The following is a 26,065-nucleotide window of genomic DNA, read 5'->3' as shown; positions in this document are numbered from 1 at the left end:
GTGCACGCGCTGGAGGCAGGCGGCGGAAGCACTGCACCGGCAGGCGCGAGCATGGTGTACACTAAAGCCCCACTGTGGCACCACTGACTCACTTTGTGCCGTATTCTGTTTGTTGAGTGACAGGCGAGAGATGCATCATTCCTCCACAGCCGTTTTCACCATCATATGGATAATTGACTTACATTCATTCCAGCGTTGTTGTTGACACAGTGAACCACATTTTATTAATGCAGCTGTACTTTATTTATTTTTTTATTCACCCCCTCACTTGGCACTCAGGGGCCAAGGACCAAAGAAACTTTTCTGCGTGTTATTGCGATCGGACAAACACCCACAAAGAAGTATTACAGCTCAACACGTTGATTGGCTTAACTTACAGACGTTGGCAGTTTACAGGTCGCACAGGGCTGACAAGTCGAGTTGGCGTCCAACCCCTCTTAGTGCATGCGCTGCACCCTAGAAGCACGAGCTGTTAGCAACAATGGATATTGTGGTTAGTGCTGGCAGTACTGCTTACTGGCACTGCGCCAGCCCACCAACTCCCCCCCATGAACATTCGCGTTCGCTAGACATATGCAAAGCACACATTATTAACTGCAGTATGAATAGTTGTACATATTGTACTAAGGTGGTTCCAGAATGCGATCATGTTAGCGCTTCAAGAATGAGAATACCTGTAGCAGGTAAGCTCACAGTACCTAAATAGGCAATGCCTTTAACTTATATACATTTTGTGTAGCTTATTTTTTTTTTAGATAGTGCCTTGTGAGACACAAACGAGTGCTAAAGCCACCTTTAATTCTATTTGGACACTTAGGCATGCTTCAAAAGTTAGACGGAATATAGAATGGTATTTACCACAAGTAGAAAATACGATTATCACATAACTCTTAATTCCAATCCCATGAAAACGTTTGTTTTTGCCCAGGGATCAGAATTTAACTTTTCACTTTTAAGGAGGGTTTAAGTATAAGACTTGATAGCGATCAACTTGTATTGGGCGTCTGGAAATCTATCTCTCTTCAGCTTGGCACATGATGTTGTATCACATAGTTACCTTTACCGCCATATTGTGTCTCCTATTATTATGAGTATATTTCATCCAGGAACATAAATATCGCCGTTGCTGCAAAATAATTTGCTCAGAAGTTTTTGGGTCTAAATCTTGAGAAAAACAGTATATTTTTGCTGTGTATTTTACACGCAAAAATAATGTTTGAATTGTCTTGAAATCCAGCATATGTAAATGTCTATTGGTCTGGTTTTACCGACCACATACGAGATTCTGTGTTTACACTCCTGTTGCTCTGTCACAGTTTAGCTGGTATCAGAGAACTGGCTGAGAACTGTATTGTTTCGAATTGTTTTGTTTTATCGCTCAAACACAACTTTAGTGTCTTGCAAGCCTAATGCAATATATATTAAAAATACATACTATAAATAAAGGATATAATTAATATACAACAGTATATATGTATTTAACAGGTCACAAGAAACGTGGTTAATTAATGTAAATGTCTATGCCTCCCTTGCTCAGATGTATTTTAGGATGACTGCATTACAAGACCTCCTTTCCTATTTGCTTCACGATGGCAGATTAGCTTAATGGCTACCTGCATAATATGGTTGCACCATACATATAACTGCTTTAACTAAAGAGGTGACAGACTCAGCCTTTCTTTCTAATGTAGCTGAAATATGTACCATTTGGGATGGATATGGCTCACACTTTTTATAGCACTGCGAAAATGTGCCTCACTATTTGAAACCAGTTATTAGTTTTATAGTGACCTTCAATTTTAGTGACCAATGTTTTCTACATGCATAGCTGACAACTGGAAAATCTGTTTTGAGGCATATATTTATTGAATAAGTCATGTTTAATAAAGTGCATTTTAATAGATGTGAAATATTTGGTGTGTAGCAGCAGGAAAAAAGAATGTACTAGTTGGCCAAGCATACATGGTACTTGGTCTATGCCAACACAAATCACTAAAATTGATACAAGTTAGATGTAAGAGTTTTAGGCCTTATTCTAATGTTTTAACAGAAAAAGATTCCCACCAGGGTTCTTCCCAATGACACTCCCCTCAGCTATCTCTTTGGTCAGTTCTGCTCTAATCTCTTCCTCACAAAGTTACAACCCCCCTCCGTTTCCCACTCCCTCTCACATTCCTTCTCCCCTGTCCCATTCTTCTCTAACCATTCCTTTCTCTCACACACATACCCTGCGCTCCAGTATCACGCTCTCTCCTGTCATGCATTATCCCCAACCCTTTACAGCAACTCCTACCTTATTTCTTTTATTTCTTTTACCATTTGTGTCATATATTTTCAACTCCCCTCCCTTGTAACCTATTTCCCATTGTCTGGTTCTCCAGCGCCATAAAGTCATACGAATGGCAACTGCGCTACGCAAATATGATCATCTGATGCACACAAAAGTAAAAAACATTGTCGTTCCCAACGCCAATAGCTCTAACTTTCACAAATGCGAGACCGATTGCACTGCAAATCCTTTTTTTTTTTCTATTTGTCTGGGATTGATAGAGGAGGTAAGGCTGAGTTTAGGGGGTTAGGAGAAGTAATGGGAGCATAGCCAATAGGTCTCGCCTTTGGGACCTCATAAGTATTTAGCTATGCAGTACAATATCCTCGGTGCAACAACATTAACTGTTGCACGGCTAAACACTTATAAGGTCCCAAAGGCGAGACCTATTGGCTATGCCAATGCTTGTTATAAATATTGTGCTGGAGATAGCTTTGGAATAAAAGACGAAACAAATATCCCCTGTACCTTTTTTTAAAATCAAGACAGTCTGTTTTCATCTGTCACGACGAATCATCATCTTTATTGCAAGGTCTGACATACAGGTACACAAGAGAACAGCCCCATAGACCTCTCACTGTTGACACATGTACCAAAAATATACGTTTACTTATAGTTTGTTTGTTTTTCATCTCCAGCACAATATTTATAAAAAGGGACACATATAAACCCAATTCATAATGACATATCTTATAAGGCAACAATTTGTTAATCGCAGATTCATCATATGTTCCAACTGTGGCCTTCTTCCTGACGAAGGCACCTGTGTGTGCCGAAACGCGTTGTATGATTTTGTGCCACTCTGTTTCAAATGAATTTATTCTTTATACATTGTGTCAATTTATCACTTTTGTGGAAAATGTTACTATTTCAACAATGTTTTTAAACTGCTTGAGTATGTATGGAAGTATGATTGATGGACATGAAAGTGAGTGTGTGAATATTATAGATCGTCCAATTGTTAAGAATTAAAATAAATGATATTTTGTATTTTTGATATATAGTTGTTGTTGCCTTGGTTCTTTCCATTTTCTATTGCTTATGTATCATTATGAATTATTATTATCTAACTGCAGATTCCTCACCTTTGTAAAATTCCCCCAGGTATCAGACTAGATCCGGAAAAACGCCAGCAGTAACCCTGTGCACCGGCAAGTGATGCGGTCAGCTCCACATTGATGTTGTTCCGTGCTAGAAGTGACATGTGTGGGCCTATATAGACACCACCCACGCACGCACGCTGACGTCAGCTGCTTTCTAACGCGTACGCACCCGCAGATGTAGATCAAAAATCATGTCAATCGTGAAGAGTGTGCAGAACTGTAAGTTGGAATCTTATTAGATGAGCAGTCCACGTCACAGAACGGGGAGGCTGGAGGGTCAATGAGGAATCTGTGGTTAGATAGAGTCCCTACCAGAAAGAGCATTACAGAGTGTAAGTAACTTGTTCTTCTGAGAGGGACATTTATCCGCAGATTCCTGGGTCTGTGAACTGGTTCAAACCAAAAAGTCTTGAAGGATCAAGCACGCAAAGTGCCCTTCCCGGCAGACCAGGCTGTCTAGACAATAGTGCCCCTTGAAAGCATGGAGTGACACCCAATTTGTGGCCTGACAAATCCAGAACAAGCACCGGTGTGCCAACACAGAGCCTTAGCTCTGGGAGAATGAGCCCGCAAACCTCCAGGGGCTTCATTTGGACGAGGGTGTAGCAGATCTTAATGCAGAGTATGATCCAGGGCAAGATGGTATTTTCCTGTACAGCTTTGATCTTCCTTGCTCCAGTGAATCTGATAAACATCTGATCGTCCGCCCGATGTTCTTTGGTACGATCAAAGTAAAAGCTGAGATTCCTTTTTGGATCCAGCCAATGGAGTCTCTCCTCCTCCTTAGAGGGGTGAGGTGGAGCAAAGAACGACAGAAAAGTGATACTCTGCCAGACGAGGGAAGGAGGCTAGAGTCCGCAGAACCACCTTGTCTGGGTAGAAAATAGTGTAAGGCGGGTTGACAGCCATGGCCTGTAATGCGCTCACCTGCCGCGCCAATGATATAGCGACAAGAAAGACGGTCTTGAGGGTAAGTAGCTGGAAAGGACAGCTGTTCTCACACATGAGGAATGTGACAACCAATTTTAAATCTCACTGGAGCACAATAAACCGAGAAAGAGAAAACATACATTTTAACCCAGAGGAAGTGCATCAATGCTGGTGGTTTGAACAATGAGGGCTGCTCCGGCAACCATAAAAAAGGCCAAAAGATCCTACAGGTACCCTTTAATGTGTCCAAGGCAAAGCCTGAGGGACAACACAAACAATAAAACTTAGGCCAGCTTGTCATGGAGTGGATCGATTTGTTTAGAATCACATTAGACTACAAACTTATCCCAAAGCAGGCACTTGCAGATTTGATTGAGGGACACCTGACTGCCAAGATGGCATCATCAACTTTGGGAGAAATCTTAGGGTCTCCTTAAAAATACCATATTACATCGAAAAGGCAATTTTATACAAACGTTGTCACATTTCTGTCTAATTCTCTTGACACGCCTTGTAGTATATATAGAAGAACACGGTGTTCATCTGAGAGGAAACCAATATAAAAGAAACGTGACTTTCAGTGAGAAACGCCTTCACCCACAACTGAGGATTATATAGCATTTTCACCAGAGAACAACTTTTATGGGGGAAAATCAAAGCACAACAAGAAAAGGTGAACTATGGCCTTGAGATGTAAACGTTCATGGACAGTGACTTTGGGAAGAAGTGATTTTACAACAATCTGCAGCATTTTTAACCCTGTGTGTCCTTACAATGCCTTTTTGGCGCCCTAAGCCCCAGACACACAGCTAATAATGCCACAGGATTAGGCCCATTTGTGAAACCTCAACGTCCACGGCAATACCGCATAATTATATGCTACGGGGTTTATCGAATCCACGAGAAATTCATTTATCTAATGTAGACGCCCAGTTACTATCGATGTATTCATGGGATAAACTGGTAAAAGCACCATGTTCAAACCAGAAGCACACGGCGCATCTAACTGCTAACCGTGTGCAAATAAATTAATTTGGACGGTTTCATCATGGAGAAGAGATGGAATGAATTAAGGAATAAAATTAATTTAAATCTAACATCTGAAACAAAATCGGAACAGAAACTTTTAGAAGAGACATCCTTAAAAAAGAAAAATTAACAGGAACATAGAGAATCATTTTCCAAAGTATATTTCTGAAGGATTACTTGATGCCTTCACCTTTTCTGCCATAGCACGAAGTTAAAGTTAACATTTCACATCCTCACCACCTGACCCAACTGACAGCTCAAATGCCTCCTCTGGGGCCGAGTATCTTGATCCACATGATTGACAAGGCGATCGGCCAATGAGAACACTCGCAACCAGTCCTCTCTCATTCCATTTTGGTTGCAGTACAATGACATTGGTAGTGTTGAGGAGGCTCAGGATGTAAAGAAATGGTACACAACAAAGCACGAGTTGTATAGTTTATTAATTAACTCGTAACAGACAGTAAACGCCTGTGCAAAGGTGGCATATCTTAGTAGTCTGTTCGTGCCCTTCCACAGCAGATATCTCCGACGGTATGCCACGCCTTAATTACAATTATACATGCGCCTAGACGGTATTTAAACACTCTTCGAATATGAAAGATTCCCTTCCCATGCTAATAAAAATAATTTTTAAAAAAGCATTGGCATAGCCAATAGGTCTCGCCTTTCGACCTTGTAAGTGTTTAGCCAAAGGCGAGACCTATCGGCTATGCCAATGATGGTTTCTATTTGTTTACTTTTGGTACAATCGCAGCACCCGCGCTTTACTTTAACCATGTTAAAGGTAAAGCGCGGGTGCCACGATTGCTACTTAAGTAAAGAAATAGAAAAAAACATCTATTTCTTTACTTTGGCAGCAATCGCGGCACCCGCGCTAAGTAAAGCGCGGGTGCCGCGATTGCTGCAAAAGTAAAGGAATAGATGTTTTTTTCCATTTCTTTACTTTTGTAGCAATCGCAGCACCCGCACTTTACCTTTAACCTGGTTAAAGGTAAAGCGTGGGTGTCGCGACTCACCCACGATTGCTACAAAAGTAAAGAAATAGAAAAAAACATCTATTTCTATACTTTTGAAGCAATCGCGGCACCCACGCTAAGTAAAGCGCGGGTGCCGCGATTGCTGCAAAAGTAAAGGAATAGATGATTTTTTCCATTTCTTTACTTTTGTAGCAATCGCAGCCCCCGCACTTTACCTTTAACCTAGTTAAAGGTAAGGCGTGGGTGTCGCGACTCACCCGTGATTGCTACAAAAGTAAAGAAATAGAAAAAAACATCTATTTCTTTACTTTTGAAGCAATCGCGCTTTACCAAAGTAAAGAGCGGGTGGCGCGATTGGCCTCGGCAAGACCTAACAAGCCGTGCGCACGCAGTCTGCTCTTTTTGGAAGCACTGCACTCGTGCTTGTGGCGCGCTCACTGCTCGCTCCCGCAAGCTGGATGCCGCCACAAGCACGAGTTTGTGCTTCCAAAAATAGCAGAGCGACGGCTAAAAGTCCTCCTGCATAGGCAAGACCTAAAAACAGTACAAGTCCGCCCTGAAAAAATTGTCGAACGCGCTGGTCTACATAGAGGGTCTACATGTTTCAGCCATGATGATCGACCTTCGATCTTGGCCTTCCTCAGGACCTAGATGGTGATGCTACTGCAAATATATGTATATTAAGCAAAAATTAAAACTTAAACTAAGTAGGTGGAACAATAAAACCTACTGTCACCTGTGGTCTCCTTAATAAAGAATCTACAGGATTAGTGTTGTCACCCGTATATGTGCTGGAAACAGCTCAGGGCGTGAGGCACCGCTCTCTCCGTCGGTACCCCGGACCGTCTTCTGGCTGTCACGAGCAGTGAAAAAGACCCTGCACCACCTCGGGATGTAACTGCCATTTGTGATCTGTAAGGAGTTGACTGCTCTGGCGTTTAAAGAACCCACCAGGTGGTGCGTCACTTTGCGCTCTAGCCATGTCCAAAGCCTCCTGACACAGGGTAAACAAACCCACCCTACCCTGCTTGCTGTACCACAAGATGGTTGTATTGTCTTTGTGCACCTACACCAGCTTCCCTTTGATGGATGGTAGGAAGTTTTTAATGCCATGCGTGTGGCTCTCAATTCCAGAAGGTTACAATAGAGTCGAGCCTACGTCGTAGACCAGAAGATCCTGATTTTCAACTCTCCCAAATGGCCACTCCGACCCCGAAGCGATGAATCGGTCACCACTGGTTTAGGTGGGATAAGAAGAGGGGTCTGCCGCTGACCCAATGGGACCCAAACCAGTACCACAGCCATCACTGCAGATCTTCTAGAGTCTCCTCTGAAATATGGGCCAGATCAGAAAGATCCCCCGGAGCTGTGCCTACTGGGACTTAAGATCCTACTACAGAACCTGCATATGCCATCTGATGTGCTTGACCAGCAGGGTGCAGAAGGCCATAAGTGCCTGTAGCCTCGGAGTCATCCTCACTGAGATGCAGGACAGACGTTGAAACATCTGGATCAAAGCCTGAATGTCCGAGACTCTCCACTCAATGGGACAGGCGCAAACCTGCAGCATGTCCAGAATGGCTCCAATGAAGGGAACCATCTGTGAAGGAGTAAGGTGAACCCAATGGTGTATGGAAGTTTGCCTTAGTCTGGAGGAGGGAGACGACTGCATAGGTAGAGCCCGTCTTCAGCAGCCAGTCGTCGAGGTAGGGGAAGACTGAGACCTCCGAAGGTGTGCTGCAACCACTGCCACCACTTTCTTGAATACCCGATGGGCGCACCTGAGGCCAAAGGGGAGCACAGTGAACTGAAAAGCTCCTGGCCCATTGTGAACTGCATGTAGCACCTGTGGCCCTGCAGGACGGGGCTGTATAACTAAGTATCCTGCAGGTCCAATGCTACTATCCAGTCTCCAGGGCTGAGGGCAGATGAGACCTGGGTCAAGGTGAGCAGCTTGAATTTATCCTTTCGTAGGAAGGCATTCAGGGGTGAAATCAAAGATGTGATAAAGGCGTAGGTCTTTTTTCAGCAGGAACTAGCACAACTAACACCACTATCCTACTTCTGGTGTAAGCCTTTGCTCTTTGGCTCCTATGGCCAAAACAGCCTGCACTTCCTGCTGCAAAAGGGAGGGATGGGTGGTCCTCAGTCAGCCATTCTAGGGATGGTGGAAGGTGTGGCGAGCTTTCAAGAAATGGCAGGAAGTAACCCCGCTACACAATTCGCAGGACCTACTTGTCCCAAGTTATCGCCTTCCATCCTGGTGGAAAATGGCAAATGCCGCCTCCTAGAGGGTGGTAGAGTGCCGGCAAGGGCATGCTAAAGAGGTTTGGAGACTGTGGCGGCTGGAGGAATAGAAGAATGCGCTGCACGCTGCCCCTTTTGTCCATATGCTCGGTGGGTGCTGTGGCCACTGCCAAAAAATGATTAGGGGGATTGCAGCACCAGCTGGATTTCCTGGCAATACTGAAAGCCCTACGCAACAGCAGGGGTAAAATTAATGGTGGGCTGGTGTGGGGAGCAGAAAGGCCCTACACAGAGGAGCAGAAAGGGCAAGGGGGAGCGCCATGACCCTGCTGTTTTTCTAAGCGCCCTAGGGCCGAATCTGCTTAAGTCCCTAAAAAGGCAGGAACTACTGAACGGCATGTCGAAAAGACGTGCTTGGACATCCCATTAAAATCCACTGGATAGCATCCAGGCGTGCCTACGAAAAGCCTCACTGATGCCTATGGCACTGCCAAGCAAATCAGTGATGTCCAGCCCACAGCAGATAGTGAATGTGGCCGCATCATGACTGTTCTGCATAGCCTGAGATAGTGTAGCACAGGCATCATGTGGGACCGCAGGGGGCATCTGAGCCACCAAATCCCTCAAGGTGTGAGAATGGCGGCCTAAAAGGCAGCTGGCATTCACAGTGCAGAGGGTCAAAAAAATGTTTTTTGAAAAGCTATCTATTCTCTTGGATCCCTTGTCAGGGGGATGTAGTCGGAAAGGAATTTAGATGAACTTTGCTGGTGAAAGCCTGTAGAGTCGATGGCTCAGATATCAGTGTTGGTGGGACATGTTCCGGCGTGGGTTGTGGCCCCGGAGAGGGATCAGGTTGATTTGGATCCCAAGACGAACCCAGAGAGCCCAGCTGGCCTCGAGGGTGAACCTACCTGCGTAAACCTGGTTGGGAGGCCTCTTGGCTCCGTAGGGCCCGCAGGCACACCAGAGGAAGCCAGCAACGTGCTGAAGAGCCAGAATCGGCTTTAAGGTGGAACGACTTAGGGAGAAAAACCTAGATAGACGATGACACCCATCTCGCTTTCTCAGGAGATCGAGAGTGGCGGGATGGGGCCAAGTCCCACTTCGACCTTTTGTTTTTTTCTTGGAATTACCTAAGGATTTACACCTCAGCGACATCTTGGCATGGGAGCGGACCAGGAGCAGGAATTGGACCTCAACCAGTCACAACATGGAGTCTTGCAGTGAATTGCTATGAATAGCTTTGCTTATTGATCCCATATGTCCTTGGGGTGCATCAAGGCGCAGTCACTGCAGGCCTTAAATAGTTGTGGATTGACCCCAGGCATCCAGGACCCTTAGACGGAGTAGTCAGCTGCTCTCCGTTCGTGTCTCTTGAAACTGACCCGCTAGTTTTTATTGCCGTTTTCACACGTTTAACGTTTTTAAAATTGTATGGGCAATTGAATTAATACTTGGGGGAATCTGAATTTGTATTTTGAGTGAGAATCTGATACCAGGGGTGTCGGAAACCGATAGATAGACTCTGCACTTCCTGGTTATCCCTTCTCTCAGGATGCGGTCTCATTCTTTTTGGAGCTGGAGGTGTCAAAAATGGACGCTGCTTGTGCGCGCCACAGGCGCGCCAAAGGCAAGCCCATCTGCGCCTGTCAGCGTCCCGGAGGCTACCGGAGCCGGAGATGCTGCCTGTTGCTCATCAGGCAGAATTATCGCACTTAAGATAAAATTGATGTACAGTAGAGAGAGTCTACTAGCCCTGGATAAGCAGGGGAGATGTAACATCCATTCTACTTTATCTGTGGATACTAGCCATCTTTCATGTGGGAAATGTAAATGGGATGCACAACCATATAACAATGACCACCTTCCTTAAAGAGTAGTTGGAGGCATGGCCTGTACTCAACAACCACGGTTTGTGATGAAAGAAGGCAATTTGAAGGCAGTCCTTCTTAATGTAAGATCGATAAAAACACATGAGTTAGAACTGTTTGATCTCCTCACTAACATAAAGCCTGACATCATGGTTATTACTGAGACGTGGCTTAATGAGGGATCCAACCCGAATATTGCGAATGCGATTCCCTCTAACTACCTGATAATTAGGAAGGATAGGGCTAGCGGGAGGGGGGGGCGTGGCCATTATTTATAAAAACTCTCTCGCTTGCCTACCTCTGCCTATGGCAGAGATTGAGGGGGCGGAGAGCCTCGATTGTCGTCTAACAGTGTCTCCTCAGTAATCGATGGCTGGTGCAGTAATTTACCGACCACCGGAACCAGCAGGTCGATTCCTGGAGTCTCTCGGACCCGCCCTGTCCCCTATCGCAGTCAAATATAACCATTGTGTGGTTCTAGGCGATTTCAACATACACATGGATCAAGTGGAAGATCATGAGTCCATGAAATTATGTGAATCTCTTAGCATTTTGAACCGAACATCTTATATTTCATTACCGACCCATGAAAAAGGCAATATATTGGACAAGATCTTTTCGTCAGCTAAGATTGAAATAGACTCACCCCTTCTGATCATTTCCTGCTCACCTTCCATATACGTAAGGAATCGGGGAATCCATCTCTACAGTGCAAAGCTAGGGCTAGTAGTTTTAGATCCTATGCAGAGTTAACGCCGGAGGCAGTAGCCACTTTACTGAGGCAACATCCTATTCCTTTTAGAGGCCAATTGGAGGAGGATGTTTGCGCACTAGAAGGCTGGCTCCTTAAGTGGGCTATGCAATTAGCACCACAGAGAATGTTGGAGGCCAAAACAGGTCGTGCCTCGGCCCCTTGGCTCACGGAAGAACTAAGGAAAAGCAAGAGTGCATGCAAATGCCTGGGGAGAGTATGGAGAAATAATTTTGACCCCATAAAGAAAACTACTTATAAATTGGCCTTGAAGACCCATTACACCAAAGTGAGAGAAGGCAAAAAAAGCTTTCTGGGCTCAAAAATAGAACAAGCTGGGAACAGAAGCCTGCAGTTGTTCAAAATTGTCAAGGCCTTCTCCTCTCTGAAAGTAATTAAGCCCTCTTTTACTCCTACAGAGGAACGGACCAACCATATGGCACAATATTTTTATAATAAAATAAATAATATTCAGGAGGCTTTTGGAACTGGATGTCGAGTCGGCAATGATAGTTCAGCCGCACCCGTCTCGGCCTACTCCAACTTAGAAGAGACTCTCTTGGAGTTCCCCCCTATCCCTATGACCACGTCGCTTAAAATAATGCAAGCCCTGAAATCCGGCTCCCCTATGGATTCTTGTCCGGCCAGAGTGCTAGCCTCTATTGCGGATGTTATCAATCCTGCTGTAAACCTGGTCCTGAATCTGTCTTTATCTGAGAGCTCGGTGCCCGAGTGCTGGAAAAATGGCCGAATCCTGCCACTTCTGAAAAAACCTTCGGCAGACCTCTCGATAGTCAGCAACTACAGGCCAATAACGCTGTTGCCATACTTCTCCAAGGCTTTGGAGAAGTATGTAAACATGGTATTCACTGATTTTATAGAGACCACCCATGCTCTGCACACCAGTCAATCTGGGTTCAGATCCAATTAGAGTACGGAGACGGCGCTACTGGAAGTCTCTGACACCATCAAAGCCACTCTAGATAGCGGTGGGAAAGCGGTACTGATACTGCTCGACCAGTCGACGGCTTTTGATACCGTGCCCCACAATTGTCTTCTGCACAGGCTTCAGGACTGTGGCATTGGGGGCACGGTCCTTAAGTGGTTTGTTTCTTTTCTCGAAAGCTGCCAGCAAACCATATGGTCCCCTCCCTTTACCGCCCGATCCCTCCTATGAGGGTTGGAGTGCCACAAGGCTCCGTCCTGAGCCCAACTTTGTTCAATCTGTATATGGCTCCCATGGCACTTCTGGCTGAACAACATGGGGCCAAGGTTAGATCTTGCGCTGATGATACACAGTTGTTGTTTACCTATGAGAAAAATAGGGTGTTAAGAGGAGATGTCATCAACAACTGCCTGTCCAAGGTGTTTGCCTGGTTCAGGCTTAACCAACTGTTATGTAATTCCTATAAGTCTGAAATCATTTGTTTCGGCCATAGTCCTGGTGTGGAATGGCGTAATTGGTGGCCTCAGGACATGTCGCCTCCCACCTGCCCCGTTACCACCGTAAAAAATCTTGGGGTAAAAATGGAGGTGGACATGTCCATGAAGGCACAAGTGCAATCTGTAGCCGCAACCTGTTTCGGACTATTGAAAATGATGAGGAACTTTCTCCCTCTCCTCGCAGTTTCTCATAGGAAACTGTGGTCCAAACTCTGATAACATCTAGGCTGGACTACGTAAATGCTCTGTATCTCGGCCTCCCTGACTACCTACTAGGCTGTTTGCACGTGGTACAGATTGAGGCAGCAAGGGCCGTCCTGCTGGTGGATTCCAGAACTCACATGACACCCTTCTTGATGGCTTCCGGCGCAGAAGAGGGTGATATTCAAGGCTCTGGTGTTAGTCTTTAAAGCCCTTCACAATGTCGGAGCTCCTTATATCAGGAGCAGAATTCAGCTACATGCCCCTGTTAGAACGTTGCGTTCCTCCACTCAGAAGCTGTCGGTCGTGCCAAAATTCACACGCTCTCGGTTGGGTGGACGCTCGTTCCAGGTGACCACCACTAAGCTGTGGAATAGCATGCTGCCTCCTTTAAGACAGGAACAAGTTCTCCTCAGCTTTAGAAGGAAATTTAAAAAAACTTGGTTGTTTTAATGACAGCAGAACCCTAGTAGTCGTTTTGAACTGCTCTGTCTATAGGGTCAAGTCAGCGCCGGGACACTTGCAAGATTAGCCGTGCGCTTTACGAATATCCCTATAACCTAACATAACACTGCAGGCCTTAAAGAGTTGTGGACTGACCCCAGGCACTAAAGGCAAACCACGTGCAGGTCACTCACAGACATTCATTTGCAATATTCCACACACGGTTTGAATCCAATAGATTTTAAAGGCAATATTGTCCCATGCTCTCTGTAGAAATTGTTGAAAAAGTCTAAAAGACAATCTCAAAATATCTGAATCTGCGTCTGTTGGCGAAGAAAGAAAGGAACTGATGTCAGCGTGCATGAGTGGTGCCTATATAGGCCCGCACACATCACTCCCAGCACAGAACAAAGACAAAGTGGATTCAGTCTGACATCTGGGATATTCAAAAGGCGAGGAATCTGTAGTTAGAAATCTCAATCAGAAAGGCAGCTCGCTGCCCTCCATACCTAGAAATAGATTAGCAAAGTGTTTCTGCCAAAGACAAAACACAAAAGTCAATCTCCTGAAATGGTGCACCAGAATACTTAGATCATGCGTTCCGCCTTGACTAATTTGCTGCATTTGACACCCTAAAAAACAAAATCATACTTCACAGGGCATGATTAGGAGTCAGGTGAAATAGATTTACCTCAAGAAATTCCACTATGTCTGATTCCGAGAAGTTCATTTTTTCCAGGTGTAGGAGAACTGACTCAATTTTTCAAGCCAGTAAAAACCAGCTGCAAAAATCAAAAGAGACCTTGGATACAGTGGAAGCAATAGTAGGCAAGTCTCATTCCTTTTTGCTTTTTTTCTGGTGGGTGAAAATACAATGCTTCCCCCGCGAGAAAATACTTTCCTTTTCCATCCCCTATTCACCCCACTCCTGTGCATGCACAACAGGTGATAAATATTTACAGTATATCCCCATGAAATGGCCATTTCTGTGTAGGTTTACAACAAGGTAATTCCCCATTTGATGGGATTTTAGTCTTAACTCCACAGTACTGCTTTGAATATTACAAAAAGAACACGTGATGGACAGAATGTTGAACAATGTCAAACATTCACCCCAGTACGGAGAGCTTGGCCTAAATCCATTGTTTTTTGCTACCCATGCCATTCCAGTTTAAACCTACCCATATGCAAATCAGTCTATACCCTGTTGCCCGTGGTAACAGTCCAGCCTGAACTGCCAGGCCAGGTTATCCCTGGACTGGAAAACAAGCATCCTAGGACCGGTTTCAGGGTTTCACCCCTCATCAGCCAGGCTAGCTTGACTCCAGTGGCATGGAGAGCACAGGACCCACGTCTAGGTATACTCGTCCACACTCGGGATGACAAATGCAAAAAGAACATGTGATGGACAGAACATTCACCCCAGTACATAGATCTTGGCCTAAATCCATCGCTTTTTTGCTCTCCATGCCATTCTAGTTTAAACCCAGCTAAACTGAGGTGACATGGTGAGCAAAACAACAATGGATTTAAACCAGATCTTTTGACTGGGGGTGAATGTTTGATTTGCTCTGCATTGTGTCCATCATCCGTGTGTCTTTTGAATATTACAGCACATTCAGTAAAATCTCAAGCAATTTTACTTTTACCCTCGTACTGTGCAACTTATAATCAGGGTCATAGTCTCCAAGCAGTGACCTAAAGTTTCAGAAGATGTCCTCAAGTAGTTCATGTCACTCGTGTCAAGCAGAGGCCAATGGCCTGTGGTGCTCCACAGATATCCAGTAACCCTTCCACAACATCTACATCAAACCCCACATGGAGGCCCTATGCACTCATCACTTTCATTCCCACTCCTAAGCTGATTACTCTCAAATATGCCTAAGGTATAAGGAGGTAATCAATTCACAGCTGTACCCAGTCGTCTGTTGGCTACTGAGAGCAATATGAGACAGAATAGGCTCATGCAGAATGTACCTGAAAATACATTTCTCATCCTACCCCCTCAACACCTCTTTAAAAAAAGAAACCCCATATATCCCTCACCTGCTTTCTTCTGATAAGCTGTGCACATAATTTCCTAAGTATGAAACCTAGGAGTCAAAAACCACATTCTTCCAATTGAACCCCCTAAAAAGGGCTCTTCCATACATTCCCCCAGAATATCATTCAGTGTTTGTAGGAGCGCTGAACAACTCCTACCTAGACTACAAAAGGCCCCAAATGATTGCCTTCCTGTATAAAAGATACAAAAATGAAAACAAAACCTAAAAAGCAGCCATATAAACTCAGTTTTCACCTAAAAAACAAGAATCTGTGATACTTCAACTTTAAAGCTTGCATTGGGTCAGTAGGTTCACAGCCTTTATCTAACTTATAAATTCCTGGAAAGAACCAGGTTATCATTACCACCAGTTAAAAATACAAAAATATTAAGCAGCCTGACCTTCTACTTCACACGAAACAATCAAACGCTTCACCTATAAGCAAGAGTAGAGGCCCAAAAGCAGAAGTGGTAGCACTTCACCTCTGAAATTCCTTAGAAATATAAAATGCTCCATTTCCAAGTTCCTCTCCACCCATTGTTTAAACATTCGATCATACCTTTAAAACTACCACTTCCACACAACTCTACATCCAGTAGCGATCCCCAGCCCCCATCCATGTGAATATAGAGCTCATACTTCCCATCTATCACCCAACATACACTCATCTCCCCCAGAGGTGCTCCTGAGACAGGATTACCTTGGTCATACGTTCCTGTGATGAATGAGCCTTCTTGCTATAGCTATCATTTGTTCCTGCTAGACATGGTCCTTCGTAGCATCAGACTGTAGGCCACTCAATGTAATCTCGATCTCCTCCCTGTCAGCTTTCTTACACAGCTAGAAGCAACTTACTTCTACAGTGGGTTATTAAAAAAAACACAAATGGTTTTGTCCATCTGTTTTTCACACAGTGCCTTATATTTCCTGGTGGATTGATTACTGATATAGTTAGCAGAAGCCCAACTGGTTATTAGCTAGCGTAAACAATAGGCGAAATTACTGGTGCGCACATACAACTGATCTGGAGCATTGAGAACAGATTGCTTTGACCCCCCCAATATGGCGTCTCACACAGCAGCCTTGACTTGTGCAAGAAACGTCTGTAGCTTGAACCTACACATATATATTATTTGTTTCTTTGTAGTCACATTCACGCAAATGCGACCAAAATGAAAATACCCACTGGTTAGCTGGCAGATCACTGGTTGAATCCATGCAATAGCTATAATTAGCTGTTTTATTTTTAATGCAAAGTTGCACACCCCAATATGATACAAACTCCCCCATCCCCACGTACCTCCCGAGTAGCTAACTGGTCACTCAGTTCCTCTGCTTTTTCAACGTCTCCTCCATCCACTGCTTGATCTATGCTGACTTCCAAGCCTGACTGCAAAGAAAACAGAGGAACACATCTAAATTATTTTCAGGCCTAATTATATGCACACCGGCTTGTTTTCTAATTAAGTTGTTAATGCCCCTTTATTCATCAGGAGTGAAAACCATATGAATTACCCATTAGTGATGCCCACAAGGTAAAAGAGTCTAAAATGGGTAAGATGGTTAATCATGAATGAGAGAGGCCTCTGTTGCCATACCCTGAGGTGATGGGCATTCTGGGTACAATGCTTCTGGTGTTTGTTTTGCAGCCTGGCAGATGAACGTGCTGGTCCCCAGCAGAGGATTAGAAACAGGGCCTCTGCCGAAAGCATCGCAGACTGACGTGATGCAAAACACATGTAAATGTAGCAGTTCAGCACACTGGCAGAAGTCCACTTACAATGTTTTGCAGAAAGGCAGAAATGCTTTACTTTGCCTTGCATAATGCAACATTTTGTGGGGTTTCATGCTGCATAGATTGCAAAGTTAAAATGTAGTACACATAGATTTACATTTTTCCAGTGCGGCAAGAAAATATCTCAATTTATGAACGTTGTGACCTCATGGTATCAGGAGGCTATTATATGGAGTACAGAGTGCCACAAAGACTAAATGAAACTTTAGACTAAACAAAATGAGCAGGGAGAACACTGCAGCAATTAAAGGTCGCAGAAAGAGAGAGTACCTTTGAACAGTTTCGGGCAACATAAAAAAGAACTGACAAAAGCAAAACAAATGCCTGTTGCAGTGGAAAACAAATGAAAAGGGTCACTTTAAGTATACATTTCAAGGATGGGATAATGAGTTAAATGTATGATATCACAATGTACTTTTCAGATGTAAAACAGTTCCTCATGCATACCATTCAATGTGGAAGGTCAAACCCATGCAGCCCATAAAAAGAAAGTGAGACTAGAATACTTCTTTTGGCTGATCAGATGTGTGGCTGACAATGGCGCCAGCCAATTGCTGAAGACACCTGAGCCAGAGGCGCCAATGGCTGAAGGATCAAAGCCCCCTAGAGTATGTAGAGGATACAGTATGTTTGTCATGAACAGCACAAGCGTTATCACACATCAAAACTAAAAATTGTCAAGCTTTGGAAAGCGAGGCCAACTCAATGTAACTCTGTAAGGTATAGAGCGCCATAAGCTCTAAGCAGCAGTAAAATGCACCCTTAATTCCCATCCTTGCAGGAACTCAAGCTCCTCCCCAGGGGGAATCATAGGTAAACTGAAATGTTGCCTGGCATAAGCAAAGTTACAACACCATCTCAGGTAAACAACACATGTGAAAGTTGAGGTTTCACTTCTAAGCACAATCTCCAATTGTATAAACAGAGCAGCTGCAATTAAGCAAAACCTATGTGACAGAAACTCGTGTAGTAAAACAAATGCATGAACTAGTTTAAACTAGTTGACATAAGAAGTTTCGAGCTTGAAAAGCAGCCGATTCTGTTCGGTCCCGGGAGCCATATATGAAATATTCAGGTCATGCTCCGAAAAACACAAGACATGTTAATTACCACTCCTTATCTGCAAAAATCAGATTGTATCTCGCTCACAAACACCTGAGTTTGGCGCCATGCCACGGCGCTAGACTTCTGACGGCAAGGGTAGTTATTTAGGTGTCTTTCAGCTACTCTCACAAGCCGAGACAGAAGAAGGAAATTACTTTTAGTGTAGCAAAGTATCATGTAGGCACTCTTACTTGGGGACCTCATAGGTTTAAACAAAGTTAAATGCATACTTCATGCAACTCTACACTTCACACGTCAAATAGAGGGCACCACTTGCTGCCACTGTGGAGCTGTTGGGTAATGCACACAACTATATTTTATTGACTTCGGATTTATATAGTGCTGTCTACTTCCAAGTCACTGAAGAACATTTGCAGATTACGGTAGTGCTACGGACGAAAAGTGTGCGTCTGTCAGGTAACCTATATTGTTACCTCTTTGATGTGAGGACCTGGATTGTGAGCTTATTGTGTTTTGTTACTATGCCTATGCTTGAATTTAAAGCAAAAAAGAAACTGAGATAAAAACATGCGCATTAAATGCTAGTGTGACAATGAATAGATGTGGTTGAGTGCAGTGTGGCTTATGTGTGAAGTGTTCTGGTATTGTGTATGTACTAGACCCCATTCTGGATGAAACCGGGAAAAAGGGGCTACAGGGTGTCAGCCATGTGGGCTGGGGTCCTTTACTGCAAATGTTCCGAGGTGTGTCCACTATGGCTCTGCAAAATGAGACAAGTACAACCCATTCTGCACTTGACTCTCGGTGGTAGCGACGGCTAGCAGTTACAGACTTCTCTGGGAGGTAGAGTGGGTGGGGTGCATCAAACTCAGAACTATCTCACCCAGCATAGCAAAAACTAACTGTCCAACACATTGTAGTGGTAAACCTCTGATTCCACTCATAGCGATTGGACAGATTGGACAGCGGGTTGGTCTACACAGGTCTAGTTAGTCATCATAGCAGTGAAGTCCACTTTGGCCTCACTTCCTGACTAGCAGAGACACAGTCTGCTTTGGGCACAAATGTACAGCGATGGTGGACAGGTCTTGCTGCTAGCTTGTATTAAAAAGTTACATTGTATTGGCCAATTGAGGAAGAAGAAAAAAATACTCTTTCACTCTCCTTTTCCTTTCTTTGAATGGCATTTAGTTTGTGGTTCAGCAGGTGTTTTTTCAGTGTTTATATGAGTACACTGGTGAGGGCTAGCTCCCTTTCGGTGGGGTTTTAATCAGTTATTATAGGTTTAAACCTAAAACCAGACAGCCTACTCATAAAGTACGAAACAGATAGACCCAATGCAAACTCCTTTGATCAGAATTCCAATAACCACTTTCACATTTTCACTCACCCTTTGTATTGAGAGTGAAACGCTTGACCACAGGTAGGTTGTGGGTAATTACTCTAATAAGAACAGGAGATTTCCCCGAACACATCTTTCAAATTCGTTGCCACGTTTATAAATTAAAGACAACTTCTGCTAAGCTGGTCGTCACTAAATACAGGAAACAACTGACACTACAAAACTATAATAGGTTGCCTGCAAGTTGCATGTTTTAAACCACCAACATATTTTCCAATGAAATGCTACACATCACCATGAATTATAAAACGGAGCCCTCAATCTACAATTTTAAACGTGCCCCAAACACCCTACGCAATTCCATGATGCGGCAATTACGCATATCGTGTCCTACAAATTCTCACACATCCTGGTGGTTATGGTCAGCAGGTATTTCGCCTTTGGTGATTAACAAAGCAGTTATGCACGGCCCGTCCCTCACCCTACTACAATTATGAGTGCATGTCCCCTAACCTACAGAAACAAATAAAATTCGAAACCTTGCTACATGAACCCCACTTCTCAGGTCTCAGTACAAAGCATAACGAACTAAGCTTGCAACAGTAATTCAAAAGGGAACTACATACCCACAGCGTTTCTGCTCCCACTCAAGTGAGGTTAACCTTTAATCTACAGTGAGGTTAATCTTTAGTCTACAAGTAAGACACAGAGCCCCCGCCAGAATGAAAAATAATGTGGCCATTCTAATGTCACAAAGTAACTTTTCAATTACCCTTCCTTTCAGTACATACAGTAAACAACTCTATTCTCACCTTCCCTACACCTACAGCACGAACCAAACATTGTCAAAAACCGCTCCACTTCTTATTAGCCTTGTCCCTAATTGTTCCAACAATCAAATTTCAAACAACCCTTTCAAATGTAACAGGACATTTTTAGGACGTGAAATGGAACCCAAAATTCCACTACTACCAACATCAATCTACAAACAATATTATCCCTTTTCGCAGAATCCTTACACAAATATTTACAGCATACTTTTACCACGATATAATTAGTTTTCACTACCTTAGGTAAGAGAATAATGTCACCTTATGCGCTGTCCCAGTTGCGCTGAAAAAGAAATAAAGCAAAAAAAAAAGAACAACTGTTCAACATAAAATGTTGTGATATCCTGAGCTCGGACTTGAACTGTGATATATATAACACATGGCCTATCTAGTGCCTGTAATACTGAAATTATTGTAAAATACCAAAATCTTCTGGCGGAAACCATGTCATCATCCATTTGATTTTGGTTTAAGACCACCCTAAACTCACATAAAACCCCTATTGATTCACTCATTCCAACAGGGACACCCAAGAACAGAGACAAAGAATACTCATCAAAGAAAGGGAGACCAGACATCAGGACACAACACTACACGCCTCTTAAATAATAGAGTAGAGCATCCGACCAGACTAATAAGCACAACATTTTCACATTGCACATGCCGTAACTTACACATTCAAGAACCAGGATAGATCACACCATCAACACTAATTCAGTATCATACCCTACATCCTTGCAAGGAAAATAAAATCTTCACTTAAGCATGTGATACACAAAATAACACCAACACACCTGTGAAGGCCCCCATAATCATCCAGATACAAACTGATTAGCACAGTCCACACCATTACAAAGTAATACATACCCCTACCAAAGCATTGTACCAAACAAATAGGTCACCCACACTGTCACATAACTTATGTAGTTCACACTCACACCTAGCTCCATGGTCAGCTCTTGCCCAAGCAGACAAACCTTTGTAGGTCTATAAACTATACAAGTCGCACATTGGTTAAAAATCTAAAAAAAGATGTGCTCACTACTACAAACGTTAGGCCAGCCTAGGAACATAACTTACAGAACAACTGTACATGTCCCTAGCCCTGTCTCTGACAAGTCCATTTCTAAGCACAACAAAAGCCCAGCAAAGTTCACCAGAAGTGCAAAGTAACAGCCTTACTTAGGCCTTCATACCCCGCCAGGCTGATGGAGGTTATGAGCTCTGCCCCCTACTGAATGATCATCTGCTGTATTTAACGAGTTCCACATGCCTGGCCGGGATCTCTATGCTATGAAGGGAGCCTCCACTATCTAGGATCGCTTCACAGCAGTGAGATTTATCGAGTAGGCGCCATATTTAAAGCAGATGCTCGGCAAACTAATTTTGTTTGGAGAAAACAAAGCAGAGGTTTTTTTTTAAACATGTTAATGGCCCAGATGCGCAGGGAGTTTTTTTTACTGTACATGTGAGCATTTTAACATTGTTTCCGCCAAGCAGTGTATTGCAGACAAGGGCATTTAAAATGAGTGACAGGCGTCCCGCCCTCAAAAGGGCGGGACTACCATCATTGTGACCCAGCGATGACAGACAACTTAGTCAGGAGTTACCACTGGAGGGGCGAGGTATGGCTATGCCTACAGTAACCAAGCAGTTCCCCCATCTCTAAACAGAGTGGGGGAACTGCAAGGGTAGGAGGTCCGCTGGTTTAAGGCATTCCTCACGCTACATCAAACCCTAAATAAGGCACCAAGTCTGCAATCATGCAAAGTGGGATAATTAGTCACATGCAGCAGCTAAAATCCAACCAGACATTGGTCTTGCTTCAATTAGTAGTACACCAGCAGTCACAAGTACTCTTGTGCTCAATCAAACCCTCCAACTGAGCTCCTATGCTGTAGGCTCCATAACCCCCACTTGAGATCAGCCCAACATGACTCACTAGCACCAGAACTGCAAACAACATGACTGGGAGATCCTTCCTTGTCTCCTGCAGCTTCTTCTTTTATGTATAGATGCACAGATATATTCCAATGACAGAACGAGCAGTTCTTTGGCCAATAGCCCTCCTCTTTCGTCGATTTTTCAGCTTCTCACTTCTAAGACTTTTTGATGGTGAAAGGCGGAGAAACGTATTTTTGACTCAAACGGATCAAGTTATCCTATTGCCAGTGTAATGTTCTTTAGCAAAATGCTAATGATGGAGCTCACACATAGCTTGGTGTTAGACCTGGGGGCCGCTAGTTGGCTGAGGTAGGTACCTTAGGCCAAATAGGGACCCTTGCTTCCACGTCAGGGAAAGGAAGGACACCTTCTCAGACAGCCCCGCTCACCACCTTGGTAGCTTGGCACGAGCAGCCAGGCTTATCTTCAAGGCACGTGTGTAAAGTATTTGCAACCACGCTCTCAGTAAATCAATGATGACACCACAAATTGACTCCACACGAGTTTCATAAAACGAGTATAAATTTATATAAAAAGATATACAATGAGACCACACAATATAAATCCAACATATGAGTATTTGTAATATTCCTCCTGGCTGGTTGTTAGGCCAGCCAGCCCTTGTAAGTTCCGACGATATTAATGAGCAATTCTAAATGATCCACTGCAGTCCTAATGCAATACTATTAAGTTCATAATGCTAGAACCAGGCACTTTGCAAGGTAAAAATAATGCAGTTCGTTATGCAACAATCAAGCAGTTCGTAATGCCAAAATAATGCAATGCGTAACGCAACAATCAGGTAGTTCATTATGCAACCTAATGCAATGCGTAATGCAACAATCAGATAGTTCGTTATGCAAAAATATTGCAATGCGTAATGCAACAATCAGGCAGTTCGTAATGCAGAAATAATTCAATGCGTAATGCAACAATCAGGTAGTTCGTAATGCAGAAATAATGCAATGCGTAATACACTAATCCGGTAGTTCGTAATGCAGAAATAATGGAATGCGTAATACACTCCAGCACTGATCACGGTGCCTTAGGCGGTTTCTCCACCACTTGTACAGACTCGCGGTCAGCTTCTGTCAACAGATGCCCCCACACGGGTATGATGTAAAGCAAAGTGCAGCTCCGCACCGCGGCCCTGGTACTGCCACTTCTTGGCAAGTACGGGCCTAGATACGAGCCGAAGCAGAGGCTCGCGCTACAGGAATGGGAGAGGCCGAGAGAGTCTCTCTCCCAGCCCGCACCCCGCCCCAGGCAGCGACACACGTTACCTGGGGGTGCGACCCCGCTCTCCTCTCCTCCTCTTGCGACTTGGGCCTCCGATGCAATCTTTGTGGATTCCGGGCAGCGGAACTCAGGCCCTCCCTCGACTGGGTTGGTTCGAGGTCCCGCTCTGGCAACGGCGGGCTCGGGCCGGTGGCTCAGCTCCTCCGGGGCTGCCGGTCCGGGTCGCTGGTGCTACGAAGATCTCAGGCTGCAACAGGGCACACGTACACAGCATCGCTGAGACTCACTTGAGCTTCGGTTGTGCACGATCACAGGGCACTCCACTTGAGCTTCAGTTGTGCACGATCACAGGGCACTCCTCACGAAGGTCTCAGGCTGCACAAAGCACACGCACACAGCGTCACTGAGACTCACTTGAAGTCTGGGTGCACGATAACAGGGCAATCTTCACGAAGGTCTGAGGCTGTACAAAGCACACGCACACAGCGTTGATGAGACTCACTTGGACTCTGAGTGCACGATAACAGGGCAATCCTCACGAAGGCCTCAGGCTGCAAAAAGCACACGCACACCACGTCGCTGAGACTCACTTGAACACTGGTGCACACGATCACAGGACAATCCTCGCGAAGGGCTCAGGCTGCAAAAAGCACCCAGCTTCGCTGAGGCTCGCTTGGATTCCAGGTGCCCACGATCACAGGGTAATTCTTACGAGGGTCTCAGGCTGCCAAAAGCACACGCACACAGCGTCGCTGAGACTCTCCTCGAAACTTTTGTATTCCAGAGTTTCCGCAACAGGGAGCCAGCTCACCTCGGACCCTTGGGGATAAGTTACTTCCAGACACAGCAAAGTCCTTTCAAGCAGGGGGACAAAGCACACAGCAAAGTCCCTTTCGCCTCTCCTTGGTTAAAGCAGCAAACTGCATGCCAGCTCCAGAACACACAGCAAGGGTCAGTCCTTTCCGTCAGTCTCTTCAGCTGTCTCTTCCTTGGCAGAGGTTCCTCTTGACCACGAAGTAGGTTCAATCCTTTTCAGTCTTGATCAATCCATTTCTCCAAAATTCGGGGGCTTCAGCTCTCATAGTTATACCCCTAAATGTCTTTGAAGTCCTTGTGTTCAGGGGGCACTGACTCCTGTTCAAACCAACCAGTTCTGGGTGCCTCCCTGCCAGTGACACCTTCTTCCTTTGATTAGTGGGGGTCTGGATTCTCAATCACTCAGCAGGAGATGGGACCATTGTTTTATAGCAGCAACCCAGGACTCTTCACCTCTAGGGGCTACTCCTCCTCCTTACACTCCTGATGCAGGTCAGCCTGTTGCTGTTTCACTTCCTTCCCTGGGTCAAGACATTCCCCAGATCCTATCACTTTCAAATGCAGACAGTCAATCCACAACCAAGCAGAGACACACAGACAAGTTAGAGCACAAAAACCCAGCCACTTCTAAAAGAGTGGTTTCTGAACACACAATGCAAAAACCACCCTCATCAAAAGATGTGTTATTACATTGTGAGTTCAGGCATACTAAACTTCACCTCTCCATCTTAAGCCTTTGGGAAGATAGGCTGGAAAACATTACACAGCCTCCCCATTCTATCCTACGGGCAAGATGGCATTTCAACAGTGAAAAACGAAATGGAGATTATTTCACTGCCAGGACATGGTACACACCTTAGTACAGGTCCTACCTTTCACATACACTGCATCCTGCCCAGGGGGTTCCTTGGACCTACCATTGGGGTGTCTGATGTGCATAGAAAGGAAGGGTAAGGCCTGGCAAGTGGGTGCAATTGTCAGGACAACATGGCACTTTAACAAACTGCGGGCAGGCACTGCAATGGCAGGCCTGAGTTCTCTTTTTAAGGCTACTGGTGTGGGTGGCACAATTAGTGCTGCAGGCCCACTAGTAGCATTTGCATTACTATCCCTGGCACACATAGTGCACTTTACCAGGGTCTTTACTGTAGGAGAGTAGGATCTCCTTCTTATGGCTACCCCCACTTTTTGCTGATGTATCACTGTTTTGGACTTAGACTGACTGTGATCCTGCTATCCAGGACCCCAGTCTAGCTGCTTTCTCCTCTAAATTGATTGCATGTACTTTAGGTACACTCCAGATTGGATTCTGGGGTACCCTGATCAGTCCCTAGTATATGGTATACTATGTACCCAGGGCTTAGGTACCCCAGGGGCCTCCCGGGGGCTGCAGCATGTATTATGCCACCCCTGAGAGACCATTCAAAATGACACCACAGGTCTGCTACTGCAGCCTGTGTAAGGTGGCGCATGCACCCCTTACTTAGATATAGGTTCACTATATCTATTCTAAATCACTGCACATATAAACCTATCAGTCACCCCTATGGCAGGCCTTATCAATCCGGAAGGCAGGGTACTGGGTTTTATGTAAGAGGGTGCACCTGCATGAGCAGAGCCCCTCTGCAAGCATTCGGAATCTATTTGCCGGGGTTGTTTGT

The 26,065-nt window shown here is 44.7% G+C and overlaps 1 protein-coding gene across 6 annotated transcripts in view; it reads right to left on the bottom strand.

Annotated features, from left to right (window-relative positions):
* FAM204A (family with sequence similarity 204 member A) overlaps positions 1-26,065 on the bottom strand; it is a 357,413-nt gene that overhangs the window by 177,996 nt on the left and 153,352 nt on the right. For 3 of the 6 annotated variants that reach the window (XR_014960760.1, XR_014960759.1, XR_014960762.1), the window contains 2 exons: positions 16,674-16,763; positions 14,020-14,110 (listed from right to left, as the gene is read on the bottom strand). Coding sequence is in view for 2 of the 6 variants with exons in the window: in XM_085603019.1 (XP_085459145.1) it covers positions 16,674-16,763 (90 nt within the window). In the remaining 4 variants the exon portion in view is untranslated. The remainder of the gene's footprint in view (positions 1-14,019; positions 14,111-16,673; positions 16,764-26,065) is intronic. The other 3 variants (XR_014960755.1, XM_085603019.1, XM_085603026.1) reach the window with 1 other exon arrangement.

This window comes from Triturus cristatus, chromosome 1_2, assembly GCF_964204655.1.
Source record: "Triturus cristatus chromosome 1_2, aTriCri1.1, whole genome shotgun sequence".
Lineage (NCBI taxonomy): Eukaryota > Metazoa > Chordata > Amphibia > Caudata > Salamandridae > Triturus > Triturus cristatus.
Note: the sequence above shows the minus strand (reverse complement) of the source record. Positions and strands in the feature narration are given on the sequence as shown.